At 37.8% G+C, this 16,046-nt stretch overlaps 1 protein-coding gene across 2 annotated transcripts; it reads right to left on the bottom strand.

Moving 5' to 3' along the window:
- Window positions 1-622: 622 nt before the first annotated feature.
- LOC107951893 (uncharacterized) lies at window positions 623-14,998 on the bottom strand. Of its 2 annotated transcripts, XR_005907925.1 has the most exons (5): window positions 14,553-14,987; window positions 14,356-14,465; window positions 2,172-2,282; window positions 1,035-1,328; window positions 623-820 (listed from the first exon to the last, which is right to left on the bottom strand). XR_005907925.1 is itself a non-coding variant. In XM_041085918.1 (4 exons), exons 1-4 carry the CDS (start codon window positions 14,692-14,694, stop codon window positions 745-747), a joined length of 414 nt encoding a protein of 137 aa, XP_040941852.1. In that variant the 5' UTR covers window positions 14,695-14,998; the 3' UTR covers window positions 623-744. The 2 variants fall into 2 exon arrangements, 1 of the variants encoding a protein (XP_040941852.1); XM_041085918.1 differs by lacking the exon at window positions 2,172-2,282 and having other exon boundaries at window positions 1,035-1,120; window positions 14,553-14,998.
- Window positions 14,999-16,046: the final 1,048 nt, after the last annotated feature.

Here is a 16,046-nt window from a genome sequence, read left to right as displayed (position 1 = left end):
AATATAGCAATTATTAAAATATAAATTAATAAAAATAATATATAATATTACAAAAAATAATATACAACCTACTTTATTATTTTTAAAATATAATGCATATTTAATGTGTTAGAATATTATTAGCAAAACAAATAATTTAGCATATATATCATAATCTCTATGTTACTTAAAGAATAATTTAAAAGAGTAATTTAAAGAATATCTTGTCTCAAATATTTTTACTCATAGACAGATGTTGAAATACAACAAAAGAACTAATGAAATTGTTATGTTGTGTATATATATTTTTAACATATTTTCATTAATTTATTTATGCTGCTAGACGTGTATAATATAAGAATTTCATGTAAAAGTAAAAATGAATAATATAGATTTAAATTTGTAATCACAAACTCTCATGCAACTTCATTTTTACATGTGCCAAACTTCACAAAGAACATTGATTGAAAGTATCTATTCACAAAGAATAGCATTAAGGTTCCTTTAAAATACTGACCGAGAGTATTCTATAGAATCAAATATGATAATACAAGGCTATTTTAATATAATATATATTAATGGGAAATTATTGAACATATAAAGCTTCCCTGCATCAATGACTGAATGTATTTTAGAAGCTAGAAAATACAAAGCAAGAATACCAATAGACTGAATATACTTGAATAACATGCAACCATTGGCTCCTCTTCTTGAAAATTTGTAAAGCTTTTGCAGTTGCAATCAATGGAAACTCAGTCTCCTAAGCTACCCATTTGTTAAATCCAATAAATTAGTTAAAGCAATTGGAAAAGGACCAAAGATGGCTACTGCATACACTTCCCTGTAAAAGAAAATAGTAATAATAAAAATTCAAGGTCAGGGTCAATACAAGCCAACAGAATAACATACAATAGTGAATCAAGGCAGAAAAGTAGTCACTTGAATATCTTTCAAGTAGCCTCTAAAATGAGATAATATACAAATAAAAAAAAAAGAACATATATAATGAGAAACCAAAAAGTGTTTGAATCCAATCATGGCAGAACAATATTGACCTTGGCATCTTTCCCCCAATCCGTAATGTAAGATATAACATAAATGTGAATGAAACATAGAATGTTGAATCAATGGTGAAATACATCTGCATTGTTCATTAGATAAACAAAGGCATTAGAATTCAATCATGGCAGAGCGGTATTCATTTCGACATCTTCCTCCCAAACCGTAACATAAGATATAGATACAAGTTGGCTAAAAGAGTGTCCAAATAGTAAAAGATGTGAGGCAAGTTAAGTACGGCCATTGCAAACCAATCTGTTACTGCATCAACAAAGAGCTCTCCCTCAAACCTATACAATAGTGTCAATTTAAGATATCAATAGTACAGAAAAAAATTGTAACAAGTATAGAAGACATTTAATTACAGTAATTGGAGATATAGAAAAATGTATAATGTAAACATAAAAACAAAGATATTGCTTTTCACTATATAAAAAAACCAGTGCTTCATGTATTTTACTTATCCTTTATTAGTAGTTATCCTTTTTCTCTTTTGAATTCAAACCTCAAATGTATCTTACCGGATAAGGCAGTCTAAAGTTTTACACCTTGATGGGAAAGCAACCACTGAAGGAAGACTTATATACATTGTTATTAAGTTAAATTGAAGGTAGAAGTGCTTGGTCATGCTGAAGTTAAAGTTTCAAAAGGATAAATGAAAAAACAACAGTTTCCAGTTATGAGTGGTATAGCATCTACTTGGGGGGAGAAGAAAGTATGCTGAAGAGAACTTAGCTAGTTCATACAGAAAGAAACATAAATTGCATCCATTCAGAGAATACAATATGAATTCCTCCATCATTTGGTTGCTTCATGGCACCAACATTTCGCTCAATAATTGGCACAATTGGCAGCACAATAGTGGGGATTATATCATCTTCATCATAAAATCATGACTTTGTCATTCCAGATTGCTAGGTAAAAGGCATAAACACTGCTAATGCAACTGACAACTTTAATATAAATGAGTTCAGTCTTCATCGAAGAAAATCAAGCGAAGTTATGTTCATCTAACAATTTCTACCAATCAGGGAACTCCCTCTATATTCCAATAAATTGTCTTAAAAATTAACACCAAAAACAGTAATAGGGAGCAAAGTTATATTTTAGCAGGTTATAAGAGTACCACTAACCATTCCTAAAGAAGAACCGGCTTATTGGCTTTCTCTCAGAAAGGTAGGCCGAAACTTGAACCTCACCAAGTTCTACCATGCCAATGTTTGCAACCCCATTCAATAAAGTAGCTGAATATGAAGGGAAGTGTAACACCCCGAACCCGAAACCGACACCGGAGTCGAACACGAGGTGTTAACTGACTTTAACCCCTTACAAAATTTATTTTCCAGACACTGCCCAATCTGTGTACTAGTCGTTTTAAAAATCATATCTTGAGTTTCGTAACTCGAAAATCAGTTTCGTAATTTTTCCCAGAAACTAGACTCATGTGCCCATCTATGTATTTTTTTCTAGAATTTTTGGTCAGGCCAATTAGTACAGTTTATTAGTCAAAGTCTCCCAAGTTGCAGGGGTCGACTACACTGACCTTTGCCCATTACGACTTGGATATCTCCCTGCACGGGGCTTCAATACTGATGCCGTTTGTTTCTATGAAAACTAGACTCAGAGAGGAATCTGTACATATATGGTACGACCCCTAATTATCTCTGGTTAATTTATAATGAATTTCCAAAGTCGGAGCAGGGAATCCAGAAACCGTTCTGGCCCTGTCCCACAAAAATCTGATTATCTCTTAATATACTGCCCATATGATCTTTTCGTTACTTCCTCATGAAAACAGACTCATCGAGCTTCGATTACATAATTTATTCATCAATTAATTCCACTCCTACTATTTTTAGTGATTTTTCAATCTCATGACACTGCTGCTGCCAGCATCTGTTACGAAAGTAACTAGGTCCATTTCATGCCTACCCTTGATCCAACTCAATCGAACATTCGTGCCATTTTCGCATGGCTTAAAGTTTACATGCCATAATTCAAACACAACGTACTAGCTTATACATGCCAAAATGTTCTTCTAAGCCAACTAAGAAGAAAGTACCAAAACTTGCTATCCGGTGTGATGACTTCGATGACGGCCTGACCCCGCAAAAATAGATGAGTCCAAGCAACCTATAATGGGTGACAAGGAAACACCGGGTGAGTTTATAACTCAGTAAGTCATAAGCAATGCACTACTATCCATCAATAACATTACACAAGAGGAAACAAAATGGAATGAGACAATTTACTCCATCCATACTGAACCATACCATGGTTCCTCCAACCTATCGATTCAATTTCATATCAATTCATGCATCCACAATCCATATACTCATCAATAGGACATTGAAGCATTTTCATAAATCAATTTATTTTCGTTACAAACATACAACTAAACGGCCTTTCACCCATTCTACGATAAATTTTATGTACGTGACTTCAAGTATATTTGTCACATAGGTTCAACTTACCGAGCTCAACACCAAGTATAAGCATAGCACCTATTAGCCATGTACTCAAGACACTTACCCGATCCGCTGTCCGCGATCGACTCAATAGTGTCGCACACATAGTGTCCATAATGATTCACGAATGTATATTGAGCCCGCACACTCAGTGCTATATAATCAACTCGCACACTTAGTGCTACGTAATCAAATCGCACACTTAGTGCTACATAGTCAAACTCGCACACTTAGTGCCGCATGATCAATTCGCACACTTAGTGCATCATATTCATTTCGCACACTTAGTGCAACATCGTCAAACCGCACACTTAGTGCTGTACAATTTAATCCCGCGCACTTAGCGCCAATCTCATGGTCATAAATGGTTATCCCGCACGTTTAGTGCCGAGATCAACAACTCAGTACATCTTACCTCTTTTCTTTCATTCAACAATTTCATCATCACATACGTACATGCATATATATATATATGTATATTTATTCATTCCATTCAGCATCAATACATAACATTATGACCATTGAAATAATGCCAACTACATGCTTAATGACTTACTTTATGTTGGGTAAAATAATTCTGAGTCGGCTACTCGATGACCTTCGATTTCCCCTTGTTGGACGCCTCTCCTTTAGGTTCTTGAGCTTAAACAATAAATCAGCTAGTTTAGCCATCTTGCTAAACATTAATAATTCAATTACACATGCATATGTATGTTTGTATATTCGGCAACCATCCTCACTAATTACCCATTTAGTCGAGTATACACATAATTAAAGGTAACATCCCGAATGGGCATACTTGTGTATATATACATATATATGTATATATATATATACTTCGGAATGGGCATCACAATTAAATTTAACACCACCTTCATACTCAATTAGATGGCCGAATGTATGTATACATGTACAATGTCAACTATAACATCATTTAAACACCTAATTTCATCTCATGAACACTTAATCGAGTTTTCCTAATCTAGCATATTTTCACATCTATTTGTAACATCATGTAAGTCCACATATAACTACATTTCTTAAGTTCCACATCTTAATGCCCATTATAGCCACTCCCCTAGTCTAAATCTAGCAATCGGCAACACCACCTTTCCACTATGTTAGCCGAATACTCATTCTCTTCCTAGTCCTAAGTTCGGCACCTCCAACAAAATAGCTTAACAATTTTCAACTTTCATGCTAACATAACAAGCAACTTAACACATCCATATAACTAGCATGCTAATAGCATCAAGGTATCAACTAGATTTTTTTTAAACTCCTTAGCCGAATCCTAACTCTCCAACAACCCCAAATCCAACCATGGAATAGATAGAATCTAGACTCATCACCCCAAAGGTAGTGTAAGCTTCCAAAAATATCATTGAACATACCTTGGTCTAAAGGACCACCTTGGCCGAATCTTGCTTCCTCTTCTTCCTCTAGTTAGAACAATTGCAAAAGAAAGAAAACATGAACACTCCTTCTTCCCTCCTTATTAAGCATTCAAACTCCCTCATTTTTCATGCCACAACATCAAACACTCCCCCTAGGCACAAGCAATGGCCGAATTCTTTCCAAGTTTTTTTCTCCCCTTCTTTTTCTTGGTTTTTCGGCTAGGAGATGGCAAGTATGACACCCATTTTTTTTGTTCCCTTTTCTATTATTATCCCCATCATTTGTTCACCAAAGAAAACATATTAAATTAGAATGAGTGGAGCATCATCACTCCTTGGCCGGCCACCATGAATTTTATGGGCAATTTGACATGCAAAGCCATGCTTCCTCACCCTATTATTAATTACTCCTTATAATTCATCTATCATCTTTTCTAACTTCGTCAACTAGGTCCTTTTTGAATTAATTCACAATCCTAATGCTAATATTAAGCATTTAATTTCTCATATATTCACTGTCACACAACAATTTATGCAATTAAAACACGAAAATAAATTTTTGGCTCGGTAATGTGGTCTCGAAACCACATTCCGACCAGGGTCTAATTTGGGTTGTCACAACTCTCCCCCACATAAGAAATTTTCGTCCCCGAAAATCTTACCGGTAAATAAATTTGGATATCGATCCTTCATAGAGTCCTCAAGTTCCCAAGTGGCTTCTTCAATTCCGTGTTTATGCCACAGTACTTTCACTAATGTGATTTTCCTGTTTCGTAGTTCTTTTACTTCATGTGCTAAAATACGAACTGGTTCTTCTTCGTAACTTAAATTAGATTGAATCTCGATCTCCGATGGAGGAATTACGTGCGATGGATCGGACCTATATCGTCGAAGCATCGAGACATGAAAAACGTTGTGAATCTTTTCGAGCTCAGGGGGCAAAATTAATCGGTATGCAACGGGTCCAACTCGTTCGGATACTTCGTACGGACCGATGAACCTCGGACTCAATTTGCCCTTACGACCAAATCTAAGCACCTTCTTCCAGGGTGAAACTTTGAGAAATACTTTGTCTCCAACCTGATATTCAATGTCTTTTCTTTTCAAATCCGCATACGATTTCTGACGATCTGTGGCTACCTTCAGACTTTCACGGATTACCTTTACTTTCTGTTCGGCATCTTTAATCAAATCAACTCCGAAAATTTTACTTTCACCGAGCTCAGTCCAAAACAATGGTGTACGGCATTTACGACCGTACAAAGCCTCGTAAGGTGCCATATTAATACTTGATTGGAAACTATTGTTGTAAGCGAATTCGATCAAAGGTACATACCGTTCCCATGAACCACTAAACTCAAGGATGCAGCATCTCAGCATATCCTCGAGTATCTGAATTATCCGCTCGGATTGACCATCGGTTTGGGGATGAAAAGCGGTGCTAAAATGCAGCTTGGTACCAAAGCTTCTTGCAATTTCTTCCAAAATCGCGAGGTGAATCTCGGATCTCTATCCGACACGATAGAAATAGGTACTCCATGTAATCTCACAATCTGAGAAACATACAATTCGGCTAGTTTATCCAATGAAAAATCCGTACGCACGGGGATAAAGTGAGCCGACTTAGTCAGCCTATCAACAACAACCCAAATCGCATCCTTCTTACTTGCGGACAATGGCAGTCCGGACACAAAGTCCATTGTGACTCGGTCCCATTTCCACTCGGGTATCATGATCGGCTGAAGTAATCTTGAAGGCACTTGATGTTCCGCTTTCACCTGTTGACATATTAAACATCTCGAAACAAAGTCGGAGATGTCTCGCTTCATACCATGCCACCAAAATCGACGTTTCAAGTCGTTGTACATTTTCGTGCTCCCCGGGTGAATTGACATTCGGCTACAATGGGCTTCGTTCAGGATCATCGGAATGAGTTCCGAATTCCTTGGAACGCACAAACAACTTCTAAACCTCAAACAACCATCATCATCAATCTGAAACTCCGATTCCTTGTTCGGAACACACTCAGCTCTTTTTGCAGCCAATTCATCATCGACTTTTTGAGCTTCACGAATTTGATGAGTCAATAATGGTTTGGCTTTTAATTCAGCTACTAACACATTGTCAGGTAGAACAGACAAGTGTACATTCATCGCTCGCAAAGCAAACAGTGATTTCCGGCTTAAGGCGTCTGCAACCACATTAGCCTTTCCCGGGTGGTAACCAATGACAAGCTCGTAATCTTTCAACAACTCAAGCCAACGTCTTTGTCGCAGATTCAAGTCTCGTTGAGTCATCAAATATTTGAGACTTTTGTGGTCCGAGAACACATGGCACTTCTCACCAAACAAATAATGTCGCCATATTTTCAATGCAAACACAATGGCGGCTAGTTCGAGATCATGGGTCGGATAATTTCTCTCGTGTGGCTTCAATTGTCTTGACGCATAGGCCACAACTCGACCTTCTTGCATCAATACGCAACCCAACCCAAGTAGGGATGCGTCACTATAAATGACAAACTCTTTACCCGATTCGGGTTGCACCAAAATTGGAGCTTCAGTCAGATGAGTTTTCAGTTGATCGAAGCTTTTCTGACATTTCTCCGTCCATTCGAACTTAACATCCTTCTGAAGTAGCTTCGTCATTGGTGTGGCTATCATCGAGAAACCTTTGACAAATCGTCGGTAATAACCGGCGAGCCCTAGAAAGCTCCGGACTTCGGTAACATTTCTCGGAGGCTTCCAGTTAAGTATGGCTGAAATTTTGCTCGGGTCAACCCGAATACCCGATGCGGATACCACATGACCCAAGAAGCTAACCTCTCTTAACCAGAACTCACACTTACTGAACTTAGCATATAACTGCTTATCCCGCAAAATTTGCAACACTAGCCTCAGATGCTCAGCATGTTCAGTCTCATCTCTTGAATAGACCAAGATGTCATCAATAAACACAACTACGAACCGATCCAAATACGGCCTGAAGATCCGATTCATCAAATCCATAAACACCGCAGGGGCATTAGTGAGCCCGAACGGCATCACTAAGAACTCGTAGTGACCGTACCTCGTTCTGAAAGCAGTTTTGGGTACGTCCGAATCTCGAATCCGCAACTGATAATAACCCGATCTCAAATCTATCTTTGAAAACACCGATGCTCCCTTTAATTGATCGAACAGATCATCAATACGTGGTAACGGATACTTATTCTTTATCGTCACTTTATTCAGTTGACGATAATCAATGCACAACCTCATGGTTCCGTCCTTCTTTTTCACGAACAATACTGGTGCACCCCAAGGTGAGAAACTCGGTCGAGCGAAACCTCTATCTGTCAATTCTTGCAACTGAGCTTTCAACTCTTTTAACTCGGTTAGTGCCATACGATACGGAGCGATCGAAATTGGCGTAGTTCCAGGTACAAGCTCAATACCAAACTCTACCTCCCGAACAGGTGGCAAACCCGGTAACTCTTCAGGAAAAACATCCGGGTATTCACAGACCACCGGCACCGATTCGGGTTTCTTTTCTAACTCCTTGTCATCAAGTACATACGCGAGGTATGCTTCGCACCCTTTCCTTACATATTTCTGGGCCAACATTGCTGATATTACAGCTGGCAACCCCCTTAAGTCCGCAGACTCAACTCGGATTATTTCGTTATTTGCGCACCTCAAATCGATAGTCTTGCTTTTGCAATTCACAACCGCATCATGCGCGGTTAACCAATCCAAACCAAGAATAACATCAAACTCGTCGAACGGCAAAAGCATCAAATCGGCCGGAAAACAGGATTCTCTGATTATTAGAGGGCATCTCTTACACACTTTATCAACAAGTACGCATTGACCCAAAGGGTTTGATACTCGAATTACGAGCTCAGTAGACTCAACAGGTAGAGTCTTACTGGTTGCTAAGGTTTCGCATACATATGAATGAGTAGAACCAGGGTCAATTAATGCAATCACATTAGTATCAAAGAGAGTGAAGGTACCAGTGATGACGTCGGGGGAGGATGCCTCCTCTCGTGCGCGAATGGCATATGCTCTAGCAGGAGTACGGTTCTCGGCGCGATCGGCCGTATCAGAGGCCCTCCTCTGACTACCACCCCTGCCTCCTAAAATTCTCGGTGGTCTACCTCTAGATGTCACTCCACTAGGTCTTGCACCTTGAATCTTATTCTTCTCATCCAGCTCCGTGCAATCTCTAATGAAGTGGTCCTTCGAACCGCATCCGTAACAGGCCCTGCTAGTAGACTTGCCCCAACATTCACCTAGGTGTCGTCTTCCACATTGGGGACATTCAGGTTTCTCGTGAAGATTATTGCCCACACTAGCTACCGAAGTAGCTCGGGAGCCCATCGATGGTCTTGCCCTGATGGAAATTCCCGCAGTCGCCCTCGACTTATTAATGTCCTCCCTGAACTTCTTTACAGCTGAGAACGGAGCTTTACCCGTCGATCTTTTACGATAATCTCTAGCTTCAAATTCAGCCTTCCTCTTCTCCTTTCCAAGTTCTTCCGCCTTGCAGGCTCGTTCGACTAGTGTTACGAACTCTTTTATTTCCAAAATACCCATTAGTAGCTTTAAATCTTCATTCAATCCTTCCTCGAATCTTTTGCACATAGCAACCTCATCAGCTACACACTCCCGGGCATACCTACTAAGTCTTACGAATTCATGTTCGTATTCAGATACAGTCATACGGCCTTGCTTGAGTTCCAAGAACTCCTTACGCTTCTGATCAATGAACCGTTGGCTAATAAATTTCTTCCGGAATTCCGTTTGAAAGAAGTCCCAAGTTACTCGCTCGTTCGGGACTATGGAAATCAAGGTCCTCCACCAATAGTAGGCTGAGTCTCGCAACAAAGATACAGCACATTTTAGACATTCATCGGGTGTGCATGACAATTCATCGAACACCCGAATGGTGTTATCAAGCCAGAACTCGGCCCTTTCGGCATCATCAGTTACTATGGCCTTGAACTCCTCGGCCCCACGCTTCCTAATCAAGTCTACAGGTGGCTTACTCAGCCTCACAGGATCAGCGACTGATGGCATTACAGGCTCTTGGGGTGGATTATTCAAATTTGGGAATTGTTGGACAGCCGGGTTGGTTCGGGCATATTGCGCGACCCACTCATTCATCATGGTAAAGAAGGCTTGTTTAGCCCCCTCACCTTGATTATTCGCAGATGACTGAGGTTCAACAGGCGGCGTCCCTTGTGCAGGAGCAGCCGCTACGCTCTCAACGTCATCCGCTAGGGTTCTTTCTTCACCGGGGTCCATTTACTAATCAAAACAAAACATTTCAACCGTCAGAAGTCATCACACATTTAAACATTAACATTCGGCATGTATAGCTAGACTCATACGCGCTATGGTAGTCCTAGAACCGACTAAACCATAGCTCTGATACCAATAAAATGTAACACCCCGAACCCGAAACCGACACCGGAGTCGAACACGAGGTGTTAACTGACTTTAACCCCTTACAAAATTTATTTTCCAGACACTGCCCAATCTGTGTACTAGTCGTTTTAAAAATCATATCTTGAGTTTCGTAACTCGAAAATCAGTTTCGTAATTTTTCCCAGAAACTAGACTCATGTGCCCATCTATGTATTTTTTTCTAGAATTTTTGGTCAGGCCAATTAGTACAGTTTATTAGTCAAAGTCTCCCAAGTTGCAGGGGTCGACTACACTGACCTTTGCCCATTACGACTTGGATATCTCCCTGCACGGGGCTTCAATACTGATGCCGTTTGTTTCTATGAAAACTAGACTCAGAGAGGAATCTGTACATATATGGTACGACCCCTAATTATCTCTGGTTAATTTATAATGAATTTCCAAAGTCGGAGCAGGGAATCCAGAAACCGTTCTGGCCCTGTCCCACAAAAATCTGATTATCTCTTAATATACTGCCCATATGATCTTTTCGTTACTTCCTCATGAAAACAGACTCATCGAGCTTCGATTACATAATTTATTCATCAATTAATTCCACTCTTACTATTTTTAGTGATTTTTCAATCTCATGACACTGCTGCTGCCAGCATCTGTTACGAAAGTAACTAGGTCCATTTCATGCCTACCCTTGATCCAACTCAATCGAACATTCGTGCCATTTTCGCATGGCTTAAAGTTTACATGCCATAATTCAAACAAACGTACTAGCTTATACATGCCAAAATGTTCTTCTAAGCCAACTAAGAAGAAAGTACCAAAACTTGCTATCCGGTGTGATGACTTCGATGACGGCCTGACCCCGCAAAAATAGATGAGTCCAAGCAACCTATAATGGGTGACAAGGAAACACCGGGTGAGTTTATAACTCAGTAAGTCATAAGCAATGCACTACTATCCATCAATAACATTATCACAAGAGGAAACAAAATGGAATGAGACAATTTACTCCATCCATACTGAACCATACCATGGTTCCTCCAACCTATCGATTCAATTTCATATCAATTCATGCATCCACAATCCATATACTCATCAATAGGACATTGAAGCATTTTCATAAATCAATTTATTTTCGTTACAAACATACAACTAAACGGCCTTTCACCCATTCTACGATAAATTTTATGTACGTGACTTCAAGTATATTTGTCACATAGGTTCAACTTACCGAGCTCAACACCAAGTATAAGCATAGCACCTATTAGCCATGTACTCAAGACACTTACCCGATCCGCTGTCCGCGATCGACTCAATAGTGTCGCACACATAGTGTCCATAATGATTCACGAATGTATATTGAGCCCGCACACTCAGTGCTATATAATCAACTCGCACACTTAGTGCTACGTAATCAAATCGCACACTTAGTGCTACATAGTCAAACTCGCACACTTAGTGCCGCATGATCAATTCGCACACTTAGTGCATCATATTCATTTCGCACACTTAGTGCAACATCGTCAAACCGCACACTTAGTGCTGTACAATTTAATCCCGCGCACTTAGCGCCAATCTCATGGTCATAAATGGTTATCCCGCACGTTTAGTGCCGAGATCAACAACTCAGTACATCTTACCTCTTTTCTTTCATTCAACAATTTCATCATCACATACGTACATGCATATATATATATATGTATATTTATTCATTCCATTCAGCATCAATACATAACATTATGACCATTGAAATAATGCCAACTACATGCTTAATGACTTACTTTATGTTGGGTAAAATAATTCTGAGTCGGCTACTCGATGACCTTCGATTTCCCCTTGTTGGACGCCTCTCCTTTAGGTTCTTGAGCTTAAACAATAAATCAGCTAGTTTAGCCATCTTGCTAAACATTAATAATTCAATTACACATGCATATGTATGTTTGTATATTCGGCAACCATCCTCACTAATTACCCATTTAGTCGAGTATACACATAATTAAAGGTAACATCCCGAATGGGCATACTTGTGTATATATACATATATATGTATATATATATATACTTCGGAATGGGCATCACAATTAAATTTAACACCACCTTCATACTCAATTAGATGGCCGAATGTATGTATACATGTACAATGTCAACTATAACATCATTTAAACACCTAATTTCATCTCATGAACACTTAATCGAGTTTTCCTAATCTAGCATATTTTCACATCTATTTGTAACATCATGTAAGTCCACATATAACTACATTTCTTAAGTTCCACATCTTAATGCCCATTATAGCCACTCCCCTAGTCTAAATCTAGCAATCGGCAACACCACCTTTCCACTATGTTAGCCGAATACTCATTCTCTTCCTAGTCCTAAGTTCGGCACCTCCAACAAAATAGCTTAACAATTTTCAACTTTCATGCTAACATAACAAGCAACTTAACACATCCATATAACTAGCATGCTAATAGCATCAAGGTATCAACTAGATTTTTTTTTAAATTCCTTAGCCGAATCCTAACTCTCCAACAACCCCAAATCCAACCATGGAATAGATAGAATCTAGACTCATCACCCCAAAGGTAGTGTAAGCTTCCAAAAATATCATTGAACATACCTTGGTCTAAAGGACCACCTTGGCCGAATCTTGCTTCCTCTTCTTCCTCTAGTTAGAACAATTGCAAAAGAAAGAAAACATGAACACTCCTTCTTCCCTCCTTATTAAGCATTCAAACTCCCTCATTTTTCATGCCACAACATCAAACACTCCCCCTAGGAACAAGCAATGGCCGAATTCTTTCCAAGTTTTTTTCTCCCCTTCTTTTTCTTGGTTTTTCGGCTAGGAGATGGCAAGTATGACACCCATTTTTTTTGTTCCCTTTTCTATTATTATCCCCATCATTTGTTCACCAAAGAAAACATATTAAATTAGAATGAGTGGAGCATCATCACTCCTTGGCCGGCCACCATGAATTTTATGGGCAATTTGACATGCAAAGCCATGCTTCCTCACCCTATTATTAATTACTCCTTATAATTCATCTATCATCTTTTCTAACTTCGTCAACTAGGTCCTTTTTGAATTAATTCACAATCCTAATGCTAATATTAAGCATTTAATTTCTCATATATTCACTGTCACACAACAATTTATGCAATTAAAACACGAAAATAAATTTTTGGCTCGGTAATGTGGTCTCGAAACCACATTCCGACCAGGGTCTAATTTGGGTTGTCACAGGAAGACATAAATTCATTAAAATATTAAAGGAATATGACCGTGATTTCAACTTCTGAACAATTCTACTATGTGAGAAAACATCAACCAACACAAATTACACTACTGAATTCTAATATTTATTTTCAATGAAATATCTTATTTTCTTACACCTATTCAGAGAAATAGAGAGATAAAAGAAGCCCTTAATCAGAACTCAAAAGTATCATAGTAAATTATTAATTTAATATCTGAGTTGAAAATGAATATAAGTAATCATACTACTATCAATATCTTTACCATATGTCATAGATAACTAAGAACTGTCACATCTACATTGTAATGAGCAAATACATATTCTTACTAGATCCCAAACTTTCAGCAAAAGAGCATACCAATTCTTTTCGACGAATTAGCAAATTAAGCAGATTGATTACTGCCAGATGAATACACCTAAATGTAAATATCATTAGAATTTATTATGATTTAGTAAATCATTATGGGGGGTTGAATCACAGATAATCCATGATAAAATTGCATAAGCACTAACTAGTAATAATAAATCTAAAATCCATAACCAAAAGCAAACAGAACATGCATATTCACCAGTGTAAAGGCTCCACAAGAATTCAAGCTAAATGAGTAGTGTGTTAATTCACAACTGTAAAATCTAACTGCATATCTGCTCATATAATTCACAACTGATACAAGACTTGAGTTTAGAAATTCAATTGAGAGAACTTTACTCATTCAAATTGCACCTCTACATGCATGTATTTCCTCATGAGTCGAATAATAGATGAGGTGAATTTGGAAAATACCTGGCATTCCTTGTGTGGCTTGGCTTTTGAAATAACCCTAAAAATAATAATTTTCTTAAGATTTGGGCATTGTTTTAGTAGCTCCTCTACCCTCCTCCCTTTTACTTCTCCTGAAAAATACGAAACGGTATACATATACAAACAAATATCCGACAGGGGAAAATATGTGCAGAATCGATTAGCTTCAGGTACTGTACCTGAAGAATCAAATTGGATGACTTGATTCAATTTGTCTATGATTTTAGCTGAATATTTGAGAGGAGGAGTTGACTCGAATAATGAATCGATCTCCTCGTGAATAGTTGCAGAATCCATTTCAATTCCCCTTGGACAAATCATCAGAAACAAAAAAAAAATCAATCAAAATGCAAAACAAACCCTAGTTGAATTGAACTTACAACAAAATCCAGTTGATTTGGCCTTCAAGCTGATCTGCTTCCTTTTAGATTGATTTGAGCTTGAGATTGTCGAATGACCAAAAGAAAAAAAAAGTTGAAACCGTTGAGAAAACTTAATCTAAGAAAGGGTATTTTTGGAGGAGAAAAGAAGGGTCATTCGATGGAGAGGTTGGAATAGCCATTCGACACCTCTTCCCCTGAATGGCTATTCGACGATTTTTAGAATGAACCTGTAATCCCCATTCGAAATTTTGAGCATTCAGCGAACCAAATGGCTATTTTCCTTTAGAGTTTTGAACCGTGTCATAATGGAATAGCAATTCCATTGAACCAAACATAGTGTAAGTGCTTTACTAAGTTTACGAGTTAAATGACATCAACTCAATAGGTTAAATTACTAATTAATCTTTTCATATTTAATATAAGTTATATTATTATAAGGTAAGAAAACCAATAAAAAATTGCATATGAAGATGTTGGGAAATGTGCCAATATTGTAGTAAATATATAATTGTTTTCTATTTATTTGAACGATGAATAAATAAATAAAGTTAATTTCACATTTCACTATTATGTTTTTTGTATTTATGTTTTTTATATTTTACATGCATAGTGAAATTGTGACAAGCAAATATTAGCTCATTGATTGTCTAAATTTCAAATTGAAGATAAGTGGTATTGAAAAGAACATTTACATTGCAAGAAAGACAACTTACTTCAGTAGATAATCTGAATAACTCTATAATCCCGTAAAAGAATCAAAGTGAGTATTTGATTCAAATACTAAGAAGGATTATTATGTCATCTACAATTCCAATTTTGGAGATGGCTAGTCTTGGCTATCGGAGCAGTTGACTCCACGAGTAGAGATATAGATGTATTTATTGGTAAAATGATACATTGGACTGGACCAAGATGAATTAATTCTGAATCCATTTGTAAATTAATTCACTTGTGACGTTCATGGTGTGATTTACTTAATTCCTGAATTAGTCACTGACCATGCGTATGTGCTTTGATATAAGTGGACGCTTATGCTTTAAAGATAATCGAGCCCATAGCCGATATGTTGGGCACATGACTTGTGTATGGCATGGCTTTACTAGAAATAGTGAAATTCATAGCTCAATTAAAGATTTAATGATATCCTCTCATTGGCATTGTGTGGATTGATAAATATGGAATGTGACCACGAGTTGCTAGTTCTTGAACGAGCAATTTATCACAGTAATTTGTTGACAATGATCATATTAATCATTAAGAAGACTTAATTCTGACAATGAGATAAAATAA

Source organism: Gossypium hirsutum, chromosome A02 (assembly GCF_007990345.1).
Source record: "Gossypium hirsutum isolate 1008001.06 chromosome A02, Gossypium_hirsutum_v2.1, whole genome shotgun sequence".
In the NCBI taxonomy this organism is placed as follows: domain Eukaryota; kingdom Viridiplantae; phylum Streptophyta; class Magnoliopsida; order Malvales; family Malvaceae; genus Gossypium; species Gossypium hirsutum.
The sequence above is the reverse complement of the archived record's forward strand: the minus strand, read 5'-3'. Positions and strand labels throughout refer to the sequence as shown.

What these genes read in the sequence shown, in the direction of transcription:
- LOC107951893 (XM_041085918.1), bottom strand. Translation starts at nt 14,694, where the DNA reads ATGATTTGTCCAAGGGGAATTGAAATGGATTCTGCAACTATTCACGAG. An exon ending in AGCCACACAAGGAATGCCAG is followed by an intron (nt 1,121 to 14,355) that starts GTATTTTCCAAA and finishes TGAACAATGCAG; the next exon opens with ATGTATTTCACCATTGATTC. An exon ending in ATTGGGGGAAAGATGCCAAG is followed by an intron (nt 821 to 1,034) that starts GTCAATATTGTT and finishes TTTCTTTTACAG; the next exon opens with GGAAGTGTATGCAGTAGCCA.